The 18,731-nt window shown below is 46.4% G+C and overlaps 2 protein-coding genes across 10 annotated transcripts in view; one reads left to right on the top strand and one right to left on the bottom strand.

Annotated features, from left to right (window-relative positions):
- The window catches only part of LOC142571288 (parathyroid hormone/parathyroid hormone-related peptide receptor-like), a 1,032,566-nt gene that overhangs the window by 278,037 nt on the left and 735,798 nt on the right, over window positions 1–18,731 (top strand). Inside the window, exon 2 of one of the 9 annotated variants that reach the window (XM_075679534.1) lies at window positions 4,451–4,534. The exons of the other annotated variants lie outside the window; for them this stretch is intronic. Coding sequence (XP_075535649.1) covers window positions 4,523–4,534 — 12 coding nt within the window. The 5' untranslated portion in view covers window positions 4,451–4,522. The remainder of the gene's footprint in view (window positions 1–4,450; window positions 4,535–18,731) is intronic. 9 annotated transcript variants of the gene reach the window in all.
- Window positions 6,033–18,061, bottom strand: LOC142571290 (uncharacterized). The gene is made up of 4 exons (XM_075679540.1): window positions 18,035–18,061; window positions 16,950–17,043; window positions 8,020–8,205; window positions 6,033–6,121 (listed from the first exon to the last, which is right to left on the bottom strand). The coding sequence occupies exons 2-4, from the start codon at window positions 16,992–16,994 to the stop codon at window positions 6,044–6,046; spliced, it is 309 nt and encodes a 102-aa protein (XP_075535655.1). The 5' UTR covers window positions 16,995–17,043; window positions 18,035–18,061; the 3' UTR covers window positions 6,033–6,043.

Here is an 18,731-nt window from a genome sequence, read left to right as displayed (position 1 = left end):
GTTTGTTGCTGTGTTGCCCATTCTACAGGCCGCATACTTGCTGGTAAGCTTTCTAGTTCTTTTCCTCCGCTGTGAATCAATGTTTTTCTTGTACAGATACCTGAACACTCTCCCAGCCCATCTACTTTCTTCCATATTCCTCAGTCATTCTTCACTCAATTTTACTGCGAGCTTCCCTCACTTCGAAACTAGTCCAGCCCATATCACCCTGCACAGCTTCTTTTGCAGTCTTCCCATGAGCGCCCACTGTGATGCGACCCACTGACCTTTGGTTCACATTGAGTCCTGATTGTACCCCTGATTTAAAGCTTACAACCGCATTTCGAAAAGTAAGTCCTGGAACCATTACACCTTTCCACATACATCGGAGCACCTCGTGCCTATTATATCACCATAGCGCTCTGTGCTACATTATGGCTGCATTTCTCTTCCCCTTCACTGTTATTGTTTTTTCCTGTGTTTCTATTTATCCATTCCCTTCGTTTATCCATATAGCAAGGTATTTATATTCTGTTACCCGAGGTATTTCCTGGCCCTCTGTCTTGGCTCGGCACCGCCGTCTGTCGGCTGCCATTTTATCCACCGACGGCAGCAAGGGGTGGCGATGGCGTGTGCAACGTCACCACTCCCCCTATTCGGTGGCGGGAGATTTGAATTTAGAAAAAGATATTCGCAACCTTCAGATGTAATTTTCTCGTAAACTAACTCTTTTCTTGGCGCGAAACAAGCGTTGCGAGGTTTCTGGAATGGTATTTAAACAGTCCACATGCACGTGCACGTTGCCTTTAGTGCACCTTAAAGTAGAGGTCCACCATAAAGTGCACATTTGTCGGTCTGAATGTAACGGCTTTAGATTTGTCTATGTTAATTGCCAAAACATTTCTTCTGGACCACGCGTGATGTTTTGCCAGTACATCATTTCCCCTACACTGTAAAAAAATTTCCTTACTTTACAGAAAATTTGCTGGTAATTTGTGACCGAACACTTTTCCGTAATTTAAGAACGGTCATTTCCGTAGAACGGACAACTGTAAAAGAGAGACCGTAATACAAGATACGAGTGCTTCTGTATCTAGAAAACGGAAGGCTCTGTATTTTGAATCTGTACTATAACGGTTAAAGTACGGTGCTTCTCGTAATCAGAAAACGGAACACATTGTATGCTGAATCTGCACTATAACCGTTAAAATACAGGTGCTTGCCGTATTCAGATAACGAAAGTCTCCGTATGCTGAATCTGTACTATATCCGTTAAAGTACAGGTGCTTCCTGTATTTCCTCTTGCTGAGCATATCCATTGTTCGGAGAATGTGCCATCGGGGACAAAATTGCCCAGGACGTGCGAGAGTCGACCGAATTTTATGGTGCACTATTTGCTGGGATCAGCCGTGCTAACATCTGCGTTCGGAATGTGCATACGTGACCCACTGTTTTCAGCGGTCTTGAACAGAAATGCAATTTGGTCAATGCTCGCACTTCCAGGGTACTTTTGTCCACGACAGTACATATCATTTAATGCAAATGTCATGAAGGCAGCTCATAGCCGAAGCAGCAGGTCGCCATTGAGCAAATTGTCTTGCCAACCCACTGACATGGCTGCAGAGATAAAACACTTTGCACTTTGTGATAAGAATGCATTGCATAGCATATATACAAAAACGTGCAACATTTCACTCCTCAAGTTCTTAGATCACAGAAGCAACTTTATTTTCTTCAATCACTCGTCTTGCACTTTTTCCTGGTGAAAGTTGTTCTTCAACCCAAACGCTTGCAAGGATAAACTTGCTGCTGTTAGGAGAAACAAATAGTATTAATCAATATCCATCCTAAAGAAAGCGGCAAAAAGTATATTCACTGAACACGACAAAGCAGTAACTTCTGTGTTAGAAAAACATGTAAGTATACCAACATTGTTGGAACAAGGGATGTTGCTGTAGCCAACATTTCGACATGGGTGCTTGTCATCAAGGTAGCAAATGTTTTCCTTGGCTGTGTTGTTTTGGATTGTGCATAGCTCACTGGCCCCTAGCCTCATTGGGGGAGAAAAAGCTGGTGCATATAATTGGTCAAGAGAAGCCAAAGTGTTAAAATAAAGGAAGGAAGGGTGTGCTTAGCAGTGGTGATTGTGATAGAGCGGGTATGAGCATGCTGTCAGTTCTTGCAAAGAGTAGGGGTGACCAAAACAGAAAATGATGTACACATGTAAGCAGTCATTAATCCAGCAGACCTAATCTTCCCAGAAGACAAAATAGGTATTAAGAAAAACAGTTTGCACTTTTGGAAAAAGGAAACGAAGAATTAAGGAAAATAAATTTTTTTATCAAGATGCACCTGCTTAAGATCACTGTAAATGGCAAATGAAGGCACATTATAAATACATATTTTGTTGAAAGCCGATGAAGAAAGGATATGTTAACCAAATATTAAAAAATAGGGACATTAAAATTAAACTAGGGTATGACCATAAAACAGTAAAGAACAGCCTGTGGAAAAAAATGGGATGGACACTATGATAAGCAAGTGCGAGATTGCAAAACGTCGAGTGCTGTTTATATTCATGCTGCTGTTGACGGCTTGAAGTTTCTGTCTTCCTGTGGAAGCTTTGTCTTACTTGAACAAGGAAATGGGTCATTTTTTAAACACGTCAGTTCAAATGCTGTTCAAAGCTTCAACATTATTATAATTAAAGAAAATATTATGCGCAGTTCTCCTGAGTGTGCTTTCATTCACCAGTTATTTCCACGGGTGTAAGCTCAAAATTTAATGGCCTAAATGGACCTTAGCTCCCGGCAAACCGTTACCTGGTCTTTTTTTTCAACACAGATGCCTGCACATTATATGTGTTGGCAGGAACGCTAGCGAACTGCATAATACTTGTTGCCACAACCAAAGTGAAACTTGGTAACGGTGAGTGCAAAAAAACCAGCATTCCACAATACTGATTCAAGTCGTCTGCAAAAGTTGCTTAATTTATTGTACACCCCCCACCCCACCATAGACACAATTATACACCCCACTGACTCTCATGGTGTCACCCATGCTATTATAACACTAGGCGTCAACTGAGGAGAATTAGGGGATAAAAGGGCACAATTCTTTTTGTTAGAAAATCATAGGTACTTTACATTAATTCTACATTCCAACTAACAGAGGAGCAGCTGGTTTGTGAGATAGTGACCAATGCATACGAAAGCTAATGACATGCAGCAGAATGTTGCCGATGAGATGTTATGCGCACAGGTGCACTCTTTCACACAAAATGACATCCTGCAGTCAAACCTTGTGCCAACATTTGAGTTTGAAAAACACCACAGTGGAAAGCAAAGAGTGCTAAATTTGTTGAAAATTACTAAAAATTATTCGATTATTCATTATCCATACTGTTCGTTAAAGATTCAGACTGTTCCCTACGGGTGCTGTAAACAGGCACCCTGCTTTTAGTTGTAGCGCCAATGATCTATGGCACAGACAAGAAGAAATGCTCATGAAGTTTATGCAAGAGTATACTCTACAAATTACACCCCATTTCACATTCCAATGTGGTAGACGAGGATAACGAAAAAGCTATTTTCTGGTGGAGGATGCATACCCCAGAGTAGAAGAAACAAGTGTACCCTAACCATTGCTCTTGCCGATGCCTGTGCACTAGCAGTTACATATAATATGGCAGTTACAATTGTTTTTCCACAAGCACTGCAAGCTGCTGCCAGTTTACCAGTAAACAGCTGTAATAGATTTAGGGCAAGTTAAAGCTCTGTAATGGATTTATCTCATATGACACAATTGGAATGCAATATTCTGCAAATAAGTGAAGCGTGATGTGCCATCCCATACTTGAAGAATCAGAATCACCACTTGGGCAGTGACGAGGTAAAATAGTGTGTTGTGTGCAAAGTAGTGCACCTGTATAGCCTAAAGCTGTGGAGAATGCATTTAGTATCAGCTGTGAAAGTTTCTCATTTTAATTGCACACAGTAACAACCTCCATGCAGTTTTGCAAAACGCAAACCCCCTACCTTTTCCTTGTTCAAAGGTAGAGTTGAGTTGAGTTGAGTTGTTGTAGGCTACTGGTGGGATTAGCCTTGCAGTTGCTGCCGGCAATTTCTCCACCGTAGCGACACTTAAAATAAATAAATCACATAATCAGACACAGACCTCTCAATTACAAATGGTCACTCCTCAGTTCACCATGTGGAAGCCAAATCCGTGTCCTCTAGGTAATTTAACAGAAGGCGAGAGACCTCCTTCCTACACAATGGGTTCCCGCGCGGGAAAACAATGTCCTGAAGAGAGCTGTGAGGAAGTCCTGTGTTCTTGAGGGACCCGAATAACACCCTCCTTTCCGCGTTATACACAACACAGCACATTAGGTAATGTTCTATGTCACCGCACACACCACACGTTGAACATAATGGTGATAACGCCAGGCCACTCTTATACTTCCACGCAGGGGTACGAGCAGAGCCCGTGCGAATGCGGAGCAGTAAGGTGGCTTGGTTTCTTTTGAGACCCTTGATCACACATGGCTTGTGAGGTGAGCTCCACAAAGAACTGAAGTGGCACGACACCGCTTCTCTGAAGAGTCTCTTGTCTTCTTGAGGCACTTTTCTCAAAGGATTCCCAGACAGCTCTCTATGGGCGAGGCTGTCCGCCATCTCGTTGCCTATGATACCTATGTGTGATGGCACCCATTGGAATCGTATGGAGAAGCCTTTGACACGGAGATTTTGCACCGAACGTAGGGAGCTTAGAGATAAGGCATCAGTAGGGAACCCGTGCTCTAACCTTTGAAGGGCGGATTTCGAATCTGTAAGAATGTGTTCAAAGGTAATGACATGTAGGGCTATAACATGTACATTATGGGTTTCGTTCCCAAACAATCAAAGTGAATAGCACCACCCTAAGTGTTATGTGCCTTCTGTCTCACATTTTCTGTCAAAAATTGTTAGTGTCGGATGCTGCGATTGGCAGAGAAACGGATTTCTGGAGCAATATAAAGTATTAAGTACTGTGATCTCAGTTTTTTCAGTGCTGTTTAAGCATTACCTGGTCTTAAAGTAAAAAAAAAGAGGAATGAATACAACATGCATATTTCACGTCGCAACCCTCATGAGGTATTTAGTAGTCTGGATTTATAAAGGATTTCAGATTTACAATGCAGGACAGATTTCATTCCACTGAAAGAATGGCATCATGCCAATGATTCTGCATTTGGTGCTATATTTATTTGTATTTAGTTCAGTTGGAATGTGTGCGCATTGTCAGCGATATCGCTTGACATGCTTTAGATTGACTGTTTCCCAATTTAGGCAAATTTGTATTCGCAAATAGCCTTGTATGAGACCAAGAACTTGCTTAGCAGGAGTATTTCTAACATTTGCAAGATATGAGGCTCTTGAATGCATATGTGAGCCTGGGGTGCACGCCGCCCTCTAATCTGATCAGCAAGTTTCTGGAACTCATCTACAACGTTTCTTATGATGAATGTAAAGTTGCTTGAATGGGAGAAATAGGGAATTTATACAGGTGAATTATGCAGCATAAGAATGATGTCAGCAAGAAGCAAGCATCAAGAAGCACTGTCGTTCAATGTGCATAGACTATCAAACACAAGAATTATTTGGGACGATTTAATATTCTCGCATTGGAACGAAATGTCTTTTATTCTATATATAAACGCTGATTATTCACTCTACTACCACTACCTTCACCAGAAACATTCATAATCATTATATCTATGCCACATCATCCTAGCCAAATTCAAGCCTTCATAAGCTGCTTTTTTAATGCTAATTCTCTGTGGGAAAGAGGTGTCCGTATGAAGACCATATCATATACTTATTACCAGTTTCTTGATAAATAATGAGGGAAAAACTTCACACCAAAAATGCATTGAGCTTGAGCAAGTTCTATGTTTGAAGCTGTTGATTCTTTCTTCCCTTTGCCATCTTTGACCTACCTGGTTAGCTAAGTAGGCAGAAAAGCTGCAGGAGAAAGATGGGGGTGCCAAATTAGACTTGTGCCCCAGGGGACCTTTTCACGGTCACTGGAGGAACTGCATGTGGCCTCGGCACCTTCCTTGAGGGCCATGGCCATGTCTAAGAAACCTTCTCTCCACAGGCTGCATAAAGAATGAAAATTTTCTGAGCTAAGTCTTTTTCTTAAAAGAACCGATTTAAGTTGTATTCGTGGCTTTGCACCACAAAAGTGACACATGACTAGCCACTCAAGACACTTTACGTGTATTCGCTACCTTATTTCTTGGAAAGAGACTTCTATGTAGCACACAATGAATGACAGTTACAGAAAAGTGTATCGGGAGGCTTTCATATTGCTCTACAAATTTCCATTGACACTTCTCATTTAATTATTTAAGATGTTTATTAACTAATCAAGAATTATGTAATTAGGCAGAATGCAAAAAGTAATCCGAGTATCTCCAAGCGATGGCAAACAACATTACCTTCCTTCTGTCTAGTTACATCGCATTTACACATTTCTAAATATTGGTGCATGATAGTTAGGACACCCTGTTGATCAAAAAATAATATTACAATTTTCAGAAACATCTCTTGCGTGTTATTGGTGGCTATGGCTGCTTCAAGTTATTCTTTCAGTACGGTACAAGCATTTTTGAATAAAATTGTTTTGCATCAAGGGCGTTTAATCTAGAAAATCAAGCAAAATGTCAAGTTTTGTTCACTATTCAGATGTTTAACTAAGAAGCTGCAGGAAAAGGAAACAGGATACAACACCTAATAAACAATGCAAAATTTAAAAATCTCAACTGAACAAGAAACCAGTTTTTGAAAACGCAGAAAAAAGCCACCAGCTTACATTGAGTACACCGTTGCTATGACTCTAAGTGAAGTTGTTACCGCAATGCTTGGGCACCATATGAACGTAACAATCAACAGCTTTGAGCAGAATATTAACACCACTAAATGAACTGGCCTTTAGATTCATCATGAGAAACCTTGTAGATGAGTTCTAGAAACTTGCTGATGAGATTAGAGGGCGGCGTGCACCCCAGGCTTAGATTCTTGACCTGAAATCCTCGACGACTTGTTCTGGCATTTAATCTGTCGAGCTCAGTCTGCGTTCTCAAAAGCTGGCTCTCGGCCATAATTTCTCTAAACGCAAAATCAGCTTAAATCTCAAGATAGCGTTGACCTGTGGATAAAGTGGATAATGCATTTCAAATATCATGATCACTCTTACATGTTAACCAGAGGGTTCACTCATGCAGCCATGAAATTATGTGATACAGACACATGATATATTGAAGCTGGTTTTGTGAAGTGTTTCATGCTTCCAAGGCTTCTTCTCCAGTTGTGAAAGCTGTCTCCACTAGCTAAATAAGCGATGAGAGTAAAAAAAGAACTTCAACATGCTCACAATACATTGGCCATTTGCAAGTGACGAGCAGTCTTTTTGGGCTCCTAGGCTGCTTGTTGCAAATCTACTATGCCACAGTACTTCCGTTACCCAGCACCAGCCACATTAAAATGCAATGTGTTCAGAGCCCTTTCCCTCTGTTTTTTTGCTTTGGAAACAGTTTACTATGTGTTCAGTAGGCGTCGAGAAAGGGGACAGAAAACACCGTGCACCACTGATTTCTAATATGTTTTGCTGGATGCAGCACACTGCACCAGATGCAGCTGAAGCCAGTGGAAATGCGGTGTCATACAGTGCCTTGTCCTGGAAGCAGGGCATATGGTGGACTAACTAGTGCGTGCGATCAGATAATATTGCTGCCGAAAAAATTTTCTTTGTGGTTTTTCACATTTTAGGAGGTCTCTACATCTCTGGTAAGCGTTTTTATGACAATCTGAACCAGTATAGAATAGTGTTGTCTTACATTAAGTTTTTTCTCATTTACCAGTGTTTCCATTGCACGCCACTTATGTTAGCGACACTGTGGACACTGCAATGGAAAAATTCTGGACACCTGGAAACACTGCTTGGCTAGTTTATGGCACATCAGGCAGGCATGTTAGGGGAAGAAACGCCACACACCCGTGCAGATGAAGTGCTGCTGCAAAGATGTGAAGCACCAACTTCCGGGACAAGGTTGGCTTCAGTCGAGGGCGCTCGATGTGCTGTCCATCCCCTGTAGTGGAGATCAGTGGTGTGGACCCTCTTATACTGGCTTTCTTTTCTGGTCGGAACCTTGGCAACAGCTTCCAGCATACTTTTTTGAACCTGCAACATGTGCAGAAAAAGCCACATCACTGTGCGTTGATTGTATGGCTTTATTTTTCTACACTTTCTATCAAATCATTAAAAAATACAGTTCGCACATTTTCACTACTGTATATAGACAGTCTAGTTGCTAGACACGCAAAACATTACCATCCCTCTGACAGAATGCAACAATAGAAGCATACACTGGAAAGCTACACTAAAATTTAAATTTATGTGACACCGTATGAGCATACAGTATGCTTACTGCATGCTCTAGCCCTGTGTCAAGTAAAACTTAATTGCCACTCGTTTATGGTGTATTTCTACTTATTCTGGGTCATCAAACTACAATCGATGTTCCGAGTTTACACATTGTTGGTTTTTGATTGCCTATGTGATCCGTTTCCTACTTACGCATGCAGTAATCCCACTGTAATAAGGAAAAACAGAAAAAGAAATGCCGTGATAATCTCCCACATTTACTGAGGGTAGGAGCAATGGGCAATAGCATGTGGTTGAAGTTACATAAATACTCAGTTTTCACACAGCTTAATTGTTCAGCAAGTAATAAAGAGGTACACTGTGCGCCTCTGCATGACCCATAAAATCTGACTACTTGACACTGCACTAAGGCTGCTGCTTGGTACTGGTCGGCTGTTCGGCATTGGTTTTCTGATATACAGAACTATTTAGGTACCAGTAGTTTCCTTTGCGATAAAATGGAACTTGGAGCACTGGTCATTTGCATATAAATAATGCGTCAGCAAATATAACACAAGGATAGGAATATGGGTCTCTTAGAAAAAGTACATACACATTATGATTATAATGTGATGGAATGCCACAATGATACAGAAAGCAACGCGTAGAAGTGGACGGCACTTCCATGTCACCAAGGTTATTGGACAGACTACTTCAGAAGTGCCCGCAACACAGTGAAACAAGGCAAAGCCGCATTTCCTTGCGTTTAACACAATGCGTTGGCAGGCTAGTTGGTGTGAATCCATAAATACTTTGTTTAGCGCAAAACAGTGGACACAAGAAAGACGACCAGCACAAGGCGGTACTCTCAACTGACACCACTTTATTGGATCACTTCTTTATAGATAGCAGAATCTAGAAGAACATGCGCAGTGAGCACCATGTGCAGGAACCAACATCCGATCACAAAAGCGCACTCATGCGACGAAATCCAGAAAACCATACTGAGCACTGCACAAGGTTAAAGAAGGCACACTAATGCACTGTGACCCCAATGACTGTATGAAGAAAGCTTCCGATAACTCTCGGGCGGTGGTATGACAGCACTTTTTCAAAATCGTAGTATCACGAAACATGGCTTTGCACTTCCATATTTTACAATGTTGAGCCAAATAGGAACCTGTGCCTGTTGGTATGGATTGCTCATGTTCGCAATGTTTCGTGATACTACAATATTGAAAAAGAGCCGTGATACCACCAACCGAGAGTTATCGGAAGCTTTCTTCATGCAGTCATTGGGGTTACAGTGCATTAGTGTGCCTTCTTCAACCTTGTACAGTGCTCAATATGGTTTTTTTTTGGATTCTGTCGCATGAGTGCGCCCTAGTGATCGGATATTGGTGGTTCCTGCACATCGTGTTCACAGCGCATCTTCCTCTAGATTCTGCTGTCTATAAAGGAGTGAGGAAATAAAGTGATGTCAATTTAGAGTAGTACCTTGTTCTGGTCGTCTTTCTTGTGTCCGTTGTTTTGCACTAAAAAGTAATTATGTATTTCTTGAGTGTGTTTAAAGACAGCTCCACACGGAGCAGCGATTCCAGTATTGCTGCCCTGTGGTTGAGCTCGCCGCAGTTTGAAGTGTCACAAAATATAAGGAGAGAAAACTGCATTATAGTCTTGTTGCAAACAAGAATATAACGTGAAGTGCATTCCGAGGCCAGAAACTATAAAGAAATATTTCATGAAGCACCACTGTGCAGGATTTTACAGCAAAGTCAAATACATTTAGTGCAAATATTGTCACGTGGTCGTGACATCAAAGAATACAGTAGCAAAACTGTGAAAGGCAAAAACTAGCTTTTATCGGGCGAACCTGTGCCCACAAAACAGGCTACACTTAAAGCACAACGAGAGCGGCGATCACAGTCGGCGATCGTCGTAAAATCTGATCAGCGAGTCAAGCGCGTCGGCTTTTATACAGCAGTCGTCAAATGTTCCAGACTAATCGTTCGGACCGGCGTACCTTCCACAAAGTTCTACACCATTCGCGTCACACGATGAAATCAGATAACACAACGTTCGGCGACAACAGATAGCCGGGTAGAAGTATCTATAACTTTCCAGAAACTTCGGACACATGCAGGCGCGTCCCGCGCTGTGCGATTACATTTGTTAGGTGGCGAAACGTGGTCGCCCGATAAAGATAAGTACACGTTTCAATACCCCCCCTCTTAAAAAAAGCATCGACCCGATGCTGCGTACAAACGAAGTAAGAAAAACACCCGTAGCAAAGAAAACAACAAAATAAGGAAGTTCGTCAGCGTCCGTAAAAGGGTTTCAGACGCACCACGTGGACCACTTCAGATCGTGCGCGGCGCCGCTGTGAATGCGAAATTCCGTCTGGCACGACCTCATAGTCCAGTGCGCCAATACGTCGAATGACCTTGTAGGGTCCGAAATAGCGGCGCAATAGTTTCTCACTCAGTCCTCGTCGGCGTATCGGTATCCAAACCCAAACTCGGTCGCCGGGCTGGTACTCGACGAAGCGTCGTCGGAGGTTGTAGTGTCGGCTGTCGGTCCTCTGTTGGTTCTTGATCCGCAGGCGGGGAAGCTGTCGGGCTTCTTCGGCGCGCTGGAGATAGCTAGCGACGTCAACATTCTCTTCGTCAGTGACGTGGGGCAGCATGGCGTCGAGCGTCGTCGTCGGGTTCCTGCCGTAAACCAGCTTAAACGGCGTGATCTGTGTTGTTTCTTGCACCGCCGTGTTGTAAGCGAAGGTTACATACGGCAGGACCTCGTCACACGTCTTGTGCTCGACGTCGACATACATTGCTAGCATGTCGGCGAGGGTCTTGTTCAGGCGCTCCGTGAGACCATTCGTCTGCGGATGGTAGGCAGTTGTCCTCCTGTGGCTTGTCTGGCTGTACTGCAGAATGGCCTGGGTGAGCTCTGCTGTAAAAGCCGTTCCTCTATCGGTGATGAGGACTTCTGGAGCGCCATGTCGCAGCAGGATGTTCTCGACGAAAAATTTCGCCACTTCGGCTGCGCTGCCTTTTGGTAGAGCTTTAGTTTCAGCAAAGCGGGTGAGATAGTCCGTCGCCACGACGATCCACTTATTCCCGGATGTTGACATCGGAAACGGCCCCAACAAATCCATCCCAATCTGCTGGAATGGTCGGCGAGGATGTTAGATCGGCTGTAGTAATCCTGCTGGCCTTGTCGGTGGTGTCTTGCGTCGTTGACAGTCTCGGCATGTCTTGACGTAACGGGCGACGTCGGCGGTCAGACGCGGCCAGTAATAGCTTTCCTGTATTCGCGACAGCGTCCGGGAGAACCCGAGGTGCCCAGCGGTTGGATCGTCGTATAGGGCGTGCAGTATTTCTGGACGCAGCGCTGACGGTACAACAAGAAGGTAGCTGGCGCGGACTGGTGAGAAGTTCTTCTTCACGAGCAGGTTGTTTTGTAGCGTGAACGAAGACAACCGCGCTTAAATGCCCTAGGGACAACGTCGGTGTTCCCTTCCAAATACTCGACGAGGCCTTTTAGCTCCGGGCCTGCTCGTTGCTGTTTAGTGAAGTCTTCCGCGCTTATTATCCCAAGGAAGGCGTCGTCGTCCTCGTCGTCTTGCGGCGGGGGATCGATGGGGGCGCGTGATAAGCAGTCGGCGTCGGAGTGTTTTCTTCCGGATTTGTATATTACCTTGACGTCATATTCTTGTAGTCTGAGGCTCCACCGCGCCAGCCGTCCTGAAGGGTCCTTTAAGTTAGCTAGCCAACACAACGCATGGTGGTCGCTGACGACTTTGAATGGCCTGCCATAGAGGTAAGGGCGGAATTTAGCTGTAGCCCAAATGATGGCGAGACATTCCTTTTCAGTCGTAGAATAATTGCTTTCCGCTTTTGACAGCGACCGGCTAGCATACGATATCACCCGTTCAAGTCCTTCTTTCCTCTGGACTAGGACGGCACCGAGGCCTAGGCTACTGGCGTCAGTGTGGATTTCGGTATCGGCGTCCTCGTCGAAGTGTGCAAGTACCGGCGGCGACTGCATCCGTCGTTTGAGTTCTTGAAATGCCTTGGCCTGCGGCGTTTTCCACTTGAACTCGACATCACATTTGGTTAGATGTGTTAGCGGCTCCGCGATGCATGAAAAGTCCTTGACAAAGCGCCTATAGTAGGCACACATGCCAAGGAATCTGCGCACTGCCTTCTTGTCGGTTGGATGCGGGAATTTTGCGATGGCAGCTGTCTTCTGTGGGTCGGGGCGTACTCCTGATTTGCTGATGACGTGGCCTAGGAACAAAAGCTCATCGTAAGCGAATCGACACTTTTCCGGCTTCAGAGTGAGCCCTGATGACTTGATGGCCTCTAGTACTGTCGCAAGCCGCCTCAGGTGATCGTCGAAATTTCCGGCGAAGACGACGACGTCATCCAAGTAAACGAGACAGGTCTGCCACTTGAATCCTGCTAAAACTGTGTCCATCACGCGCTGGAACGTTGCAGGCGCCGAGCACAGTCCGAATGGCATAACCTTGAACTCGTAGAGGCCGTCTGGGGTGACGAAGGCCGTCTTTTCGCGATCTCTTTCGTCGACTTCTATTTGCCAATAGCCAGACTTGAGGTCCATTGACGAGAAGTATTTAGCGTTGCAGAGCCGATCCAGTGCGTCGTCTATCCGTGGGAGGGGGTAGACGTCCTTCTTCGTGATCTTGTTCAGACGACGATAATCGACGCAGAAACGCAGGGTTCCGTCCTTTTTTTTCACCAAGACTACAGGAGATGCCCACGGGCTTTTGGACGGCTGGATGATGTCGTCGCGCAGCATTTCGTCGACTTGGTGCCTTATAGCTTCACGTTCTCGCGTCGAAACTCGGTATGGGCTCTGGCGGAGAGGTCGAGCGCCCTCTTCGGTTATTATGCGATGCTTTGCGACTGGGGTTCGTGGAATCCTTGATGACGTCGAAAAGCACTCTTTGTATTGTCGAAGTAGACTTCTGAGCTGTTGTTGCTTAATCGTGGGGAGACTTAGATTTATGTCGAAGTCTGGCTCGGGAACTACGGTCGTCGGGGTAGATGCGGCAGAATCAGAGAGGACAAACGCATTGCTGTTTTCCAGAATTTCCTCGATGTATGCGATCGTCGTGCCCTTGTTGATGTGCTTGAACTCCTGGCTGAAGTTTGTCAGCAACACTTTCGTGTGTCCTCCGTGCAGTCGAGCGATCATTCTTGCGACGCAAATTTCACGGTCTAGCAGTAGACGTTGGTCGCCTTCGATGACGCCTTCTACGTCAGCGGGTGTTTCGGTGCCGACCAAAATAAAAATGCTGGAGCGAGGCGGGATGCTCACGTGATGTTCGAGCACACTCAAGGCGTGGTGACTACGAGGGCTCTCCGGCGGTATCGCATGATGTTCCGACAGCGTTATTGACTTCGACTTCAGGTCGATGACTGCGCCGTGTTGGTTGAGGAAGTCCATGCCGAGAATGACGTCTCGTGAACACTGTTGGAGGATAACGAAGGTGACAGGGTAAGTCCGGTCGTGGATGGTAATTCTTGCCGTGCACATTCCTGTCGGCGTAATCAGGTGTCCTCCAGCGGTCCGAATTTGAGGGCCTTCCCATGCAGTCTTAACCTTCTTCAACTGGACGGCGATGTGTCCACTCATGACTGAGTAATCGGCGCCTGTGTCGACTAAGGCGGTGACTGCGTGGCCGTCTAGAAACACGTCCAGATCGGTGGTTCTTTGTCTTGCGTTGCAGTTGGGTCTTGGCGTCGGATCACGGCTGCGTCGTGTTGAACTGAAGCTGGTACGTCGCGACGTCGTCTTCTTTCGTCGGTGGAGTCTTGGCTTCCTGATTTCGTCGGGACGGCGGCGTGTCGTTATGTCGTCGAGGTAGTTTCGTCGGTGTCTTCGTCGGCGGCGGAGGATCTTCGTCAGTTCGACGAACAGCAACCGCACCTCCATCGGTTGCTGCTTTTAGTTTTCCGGATATGGGCTCGCTGACCGGCGCCGGACTGGGCCAGTGTATGGTCGGCGCTGCGGCGACAGGTAGCGGCCTGGTGATGGCGAACGGGACGGCCGTCGAGGGCTCCACTGAGTAGCGGCGAGGTAGTCGGCGATGTCACGTGGGCGCTCTCCAAGCTGTGGACGCGGCGCGTTGACGACGAACCCTCTCAGTCCCAAGTCGCGGTATGGGCATCGGCGGTAGATGTGCCCCGCTTCTCCGCAGTGGTAGCAGAGCGGGCGGTGGTCAGGAGCGCGCCAAATGTCCGTCTTCCTCGCGTAGGTGCGCTGGGCGACGGGTGGTCGTGCTGGCGCTGGCGGCGGCGGACGACGGAACTGCGGCGTGATAGGGCCCTGGCGCGGTCGCGGAGGGGGACCTTGACGGCGTGCGACGGCGGCGTAGGTCATCGCTTGCGGCTCAGGCTGGGGCGATACAGGGGCTACTCCAAGTTGTTGTTGGAGCTCCTCACGCACGGCGTCGGCAATCGAAGCCACTTGAGGCTGTGATGGTGGGAACACCTTTTGTAGCTCCTCCCGCACGACCGCTCGGATAGTCTCGCGCAGGTCGTCGGTGGCCAGTGATTGAACTCCGGCGTAGTTTGTCGAGTTTGTGCGGCGGTCGAATTGCCGGTTTCGCATCTCGAGTGTCTTCTCGATGCTGGTGGCCTCGCGAAGAAACTCGTCGACGGTCTTCGGTGGGCTTCGTACCATTCCGGCAAAAAGTTCATCCTTCACACCACGCATCAGCAGGCGGACTTTCTTCTCCTCGGGCATTTCAGGGTCGGCGTGGCGGAAGAGACGGCTCATTTCTTCCGTGTAGATCGCGGTCGTCTCATTAGGTAGCTGCGCGCGGGTTTCTAATAGCGCTTGGGCTCGTTCTCGGCGTACGACGCTTGCGAATGTCTGCAGGAAGCCGCTTCGGAAAAGTTCCCAGGTCGTTAAGGTGGCTTCTCGGTTCTCAAACCACGTCCTGGCCGCGTCTTCCAAAGCGAAGAAGACATATCGCAGTTTGTCGTCGCTGTTCCAGTTGTTAAAGGTAGCGACTCTCTCGTACGTCTCAAGCCAGCTTTCCGGGTCCTCGAAAGTTGAACCGCGGAACGTCGGAGGCTCCCTGGGCTGCTGCAGCACGACGGGTGACGCTGGGGCTGCCATTGGGGTGGACTTGGTAGCCATCTTCCTAGTCGTATCAGGTAAAAGTCCGTGCTCCGGGGGCAGTCCTTGCAGCCTGCGGCTACCTCGCTGGTTCTTGGCGACGTTGGTGTCTTCCGAGTGCGGGCTTGGGTCACGGCTTTGTGGGGGCGTCCGGTACATGAACGCAAAGCACCTCCACCAGATGTCACGTGGTCGTGACGTCAAAGAATACAGTAGCAAAACTGTGAAAGGCAAAAACTAGCTTTTATTGGGCGAACCTGTGCCCACAAAACAGGCTACACTTAAAGCACAACGAGAGCGGCGAACACAGTCGGCGATCGTCGTAAAATCTGATCAGCGAGTCAAGCGCGTCGGCTTTTATACAGCAGTCGTCAAATGTTCCAGACTAATCGTTCGGACCGGCGTACCTTCCACAAAGTTCTACACCATTCGCGTCACACGATGAAATCAGATAACACAATGTTCGGCGACAACAGATAGCCGGGTAGAAGTATCTATAACTTTCCAGAAACTTCGGGCACATGCAGGCGCGTCCCGCGCTGTGCGATTACATTTGTTAGGTGGCGAAACGTGGTCGCCCGATAAAGATAAGTACACGTGTCAATATCATGCTATGATGGTACACAATGGTGGTAATCTGTAATAATATACAAGGTGCCTTAATGTTACAACAAAAGTTGACATAATAATAGTCCTGTAAATTTTAGCATGCAGGGGCACCACTTGGTTAAACAACAATGATGTATTGTCTATGTGTACAAATATTACGCATGTATTTCTGCCATTGTCCAAATGGCAGAAATGAATGGGTAATAATTGTATACATAGATATTACATCACTATTGTTTAACCAAGTGGTTAAGCTATGTCTGCCTCATATAAAATTAGAATTAAAGCATAAGCTATATATAGTCACCCTAACAGTAACACCTCACTTGTACTTCACAGTAAGTACACACCTGTGGATGCCAGCCTCCCCCAATGCTAAACTGTGCTGCATGCTCTACAGAGAAATTATAGTGGTATCACTTAACTCTGAAGCTCTTCAGGACTGCATCATTGTAGAAGACATCTACAAAAGTCCCATTTCATGCATAACAGCCTGAATTGCTTGCACATCTTACCAAGAGCAAATTAAGATTACTTCTCCTTGTTTAGCACTTTTGCCTGCTAGACCACAATCCAATGACATCAATATAGTAACATATTACCTCAAAGAACCTAATTTGGCTTGTAGATTAACACCTTCGCATACTGCCACAGCTGCACTCTGTCATATACGCTGCAATCATAAAGGAGTGCTTCTCCACCAGCACTCCAATGTCACTAACAGTGATCCCCTACACAGCCAAGTAGATGGTCATGATTCAGCTTGCAAATAGGCAAGAGAAAAAAAATCCACTCACTTTGAGAGCTACAATACTGCGGTAACTTGAGAGAGATGGACCCATTGCAGGCAGCAGGCCTCTTCTCAGCTCCAGCAGATCAACAGCAACTTGCCTTTCAGTATAAGAAAAAGCATAACTAGTAATGATAAATTACCTTGTTTTTTCTGAGTATCAATAATATCCGACTTTCATGCATATCCACTCTCCGCTTTAATAATATAGCTGAATTATTCGTAAAATTGAGTCTATGATGATACCATTCGCTTCTCTTGTATGTCCAAATTTTTTCGCACCGATACATCGTTTACTGCTTGCTTACTGACACGAATGCCTTGACTGCTCAGACATCATTCGAAGCAACACGTCTTGCTGCACCGCAAAAAGTTGCGCCAAGGAAACACAGCAGAGCAGCCAGAGCGAATCACTTTTTTTTCTGGTCACAATTAAAACGTGCACCCAAGCAAGAAAGTAACGATCACAGGTAGTTAAAAATTATGGGTTTTTACGTGCCACAACCACTTTCTGATTATGAGGCACGCCGTAGTGGAGGACTCCGGAAATTCCGACCACCTGGGGTTCTTTAACGTGCACCTAAATCTAAGTACACGGGTGTTTTCGCATTTCGCCCCCATCTGAATGCGGCCGCCATGGCCGGGATTCGATCCCGCGACCTCGTGCTCAGCAGCCGAACACCATAGCCACTGAGCGACCACGGCGGGTCACAGGTAGTGAGCCACTGCTATTGCCTGGAACGTTTATTTCCGTATTCTAACAGAAGTTCTTGTATCGGATACGGTATGCTCTCAAGCCAATACAAGCGTCAATACAAGTGCTCAACTGAACTCATTTTTATTCTACGCTTTTAACTCGAGTGAGCAAAAGGTTAGAAGTACCACACGGAAATTGCGATCGAGCCGATCGCGCTACCACTGGAATCGATCTGAAAAGATAGGGTGATCCCTTTCCCCATTCATGCGTCATTTTTGCCCTAAGACGTTGCATAGTGGTCTTTTGAAATAATATTTGTGTTCGCGACACCGGCTTACCACACATAATTTTAACACCTACGTTATGCAAACCAAATAAGATTAAAATGGGCTTACCTTGAGCAAGTTACGAGCGCGCGTAGACTGTTGAACTTCCGTTGAGAGCACGGAGGAAGAAACATTCAGGAGTGGAAACTCCGCGGTTTGCGGCGGCCAGAAAAGGTCGCAAGCCCGCGGAGCCGTTATCGTGCTGGCGGCGCCTGGCGGCCTGGAAAGAAATTACCGCCGTTGAGAGCGCGCCGAAGCCGCCTGCCCGGGCGCCGCCGCATTTTTTTTCGCTGCGGCTTCTACGACGCGCCGCATGGCGCCGCCACTGTATACGGCCCCGTCGGCGCATACAACAATTGTGACCTTATCCGGTCGCCCGCGCTCGCTCGCGCTGACGGGATTTTCACCTCCTAAATGTCTTACTCCGTGGTTGAGAGCAAGCAGGCTATCCGTGTCCAAGCGCATACGTGCACTCGAACACAGGACAACTTCTTCGATGCCGCAGCGTGCAGAGTTTTATACACGAAGTGAAAGACATGCAGCGCAAATATCCCCGCGCGATGAAAGCAAATGACGAGCGCACAAGCGTACACCACACAGCGACAAATTCGGAACTTTGCCAATTCGAACGTGCCGAGACCCAAGCAGCGCAATCATCCATCGTTTCTGTTCTTCGCTCCCGATGCATCAGTCGCTCTTCCTTGGGGTCTTGCTGCACTCTTGAGTACAAATCAAGAGATATTTACGACAAATTAACAACTTTTAC

This window comes from Dermacentor variabilis, chromosome 2 (assembly GCF_050947875.1).
Source record: "Dermacentor variabilis isolate Ectoservices chromosome 2, ASM5094787v1, whole genome shotgun sequence".
NCBI classification, from domain to species: domain Eukaryota; kingdom Metazoa; phylum Arthropoda; class Arachnida; order Ixodida; family Ixodidae; genus Dermacentor; species Dermacentor variabilis.
This window is presented reverse-complemented; position numbering and strand designations above follow the sequence as displayed.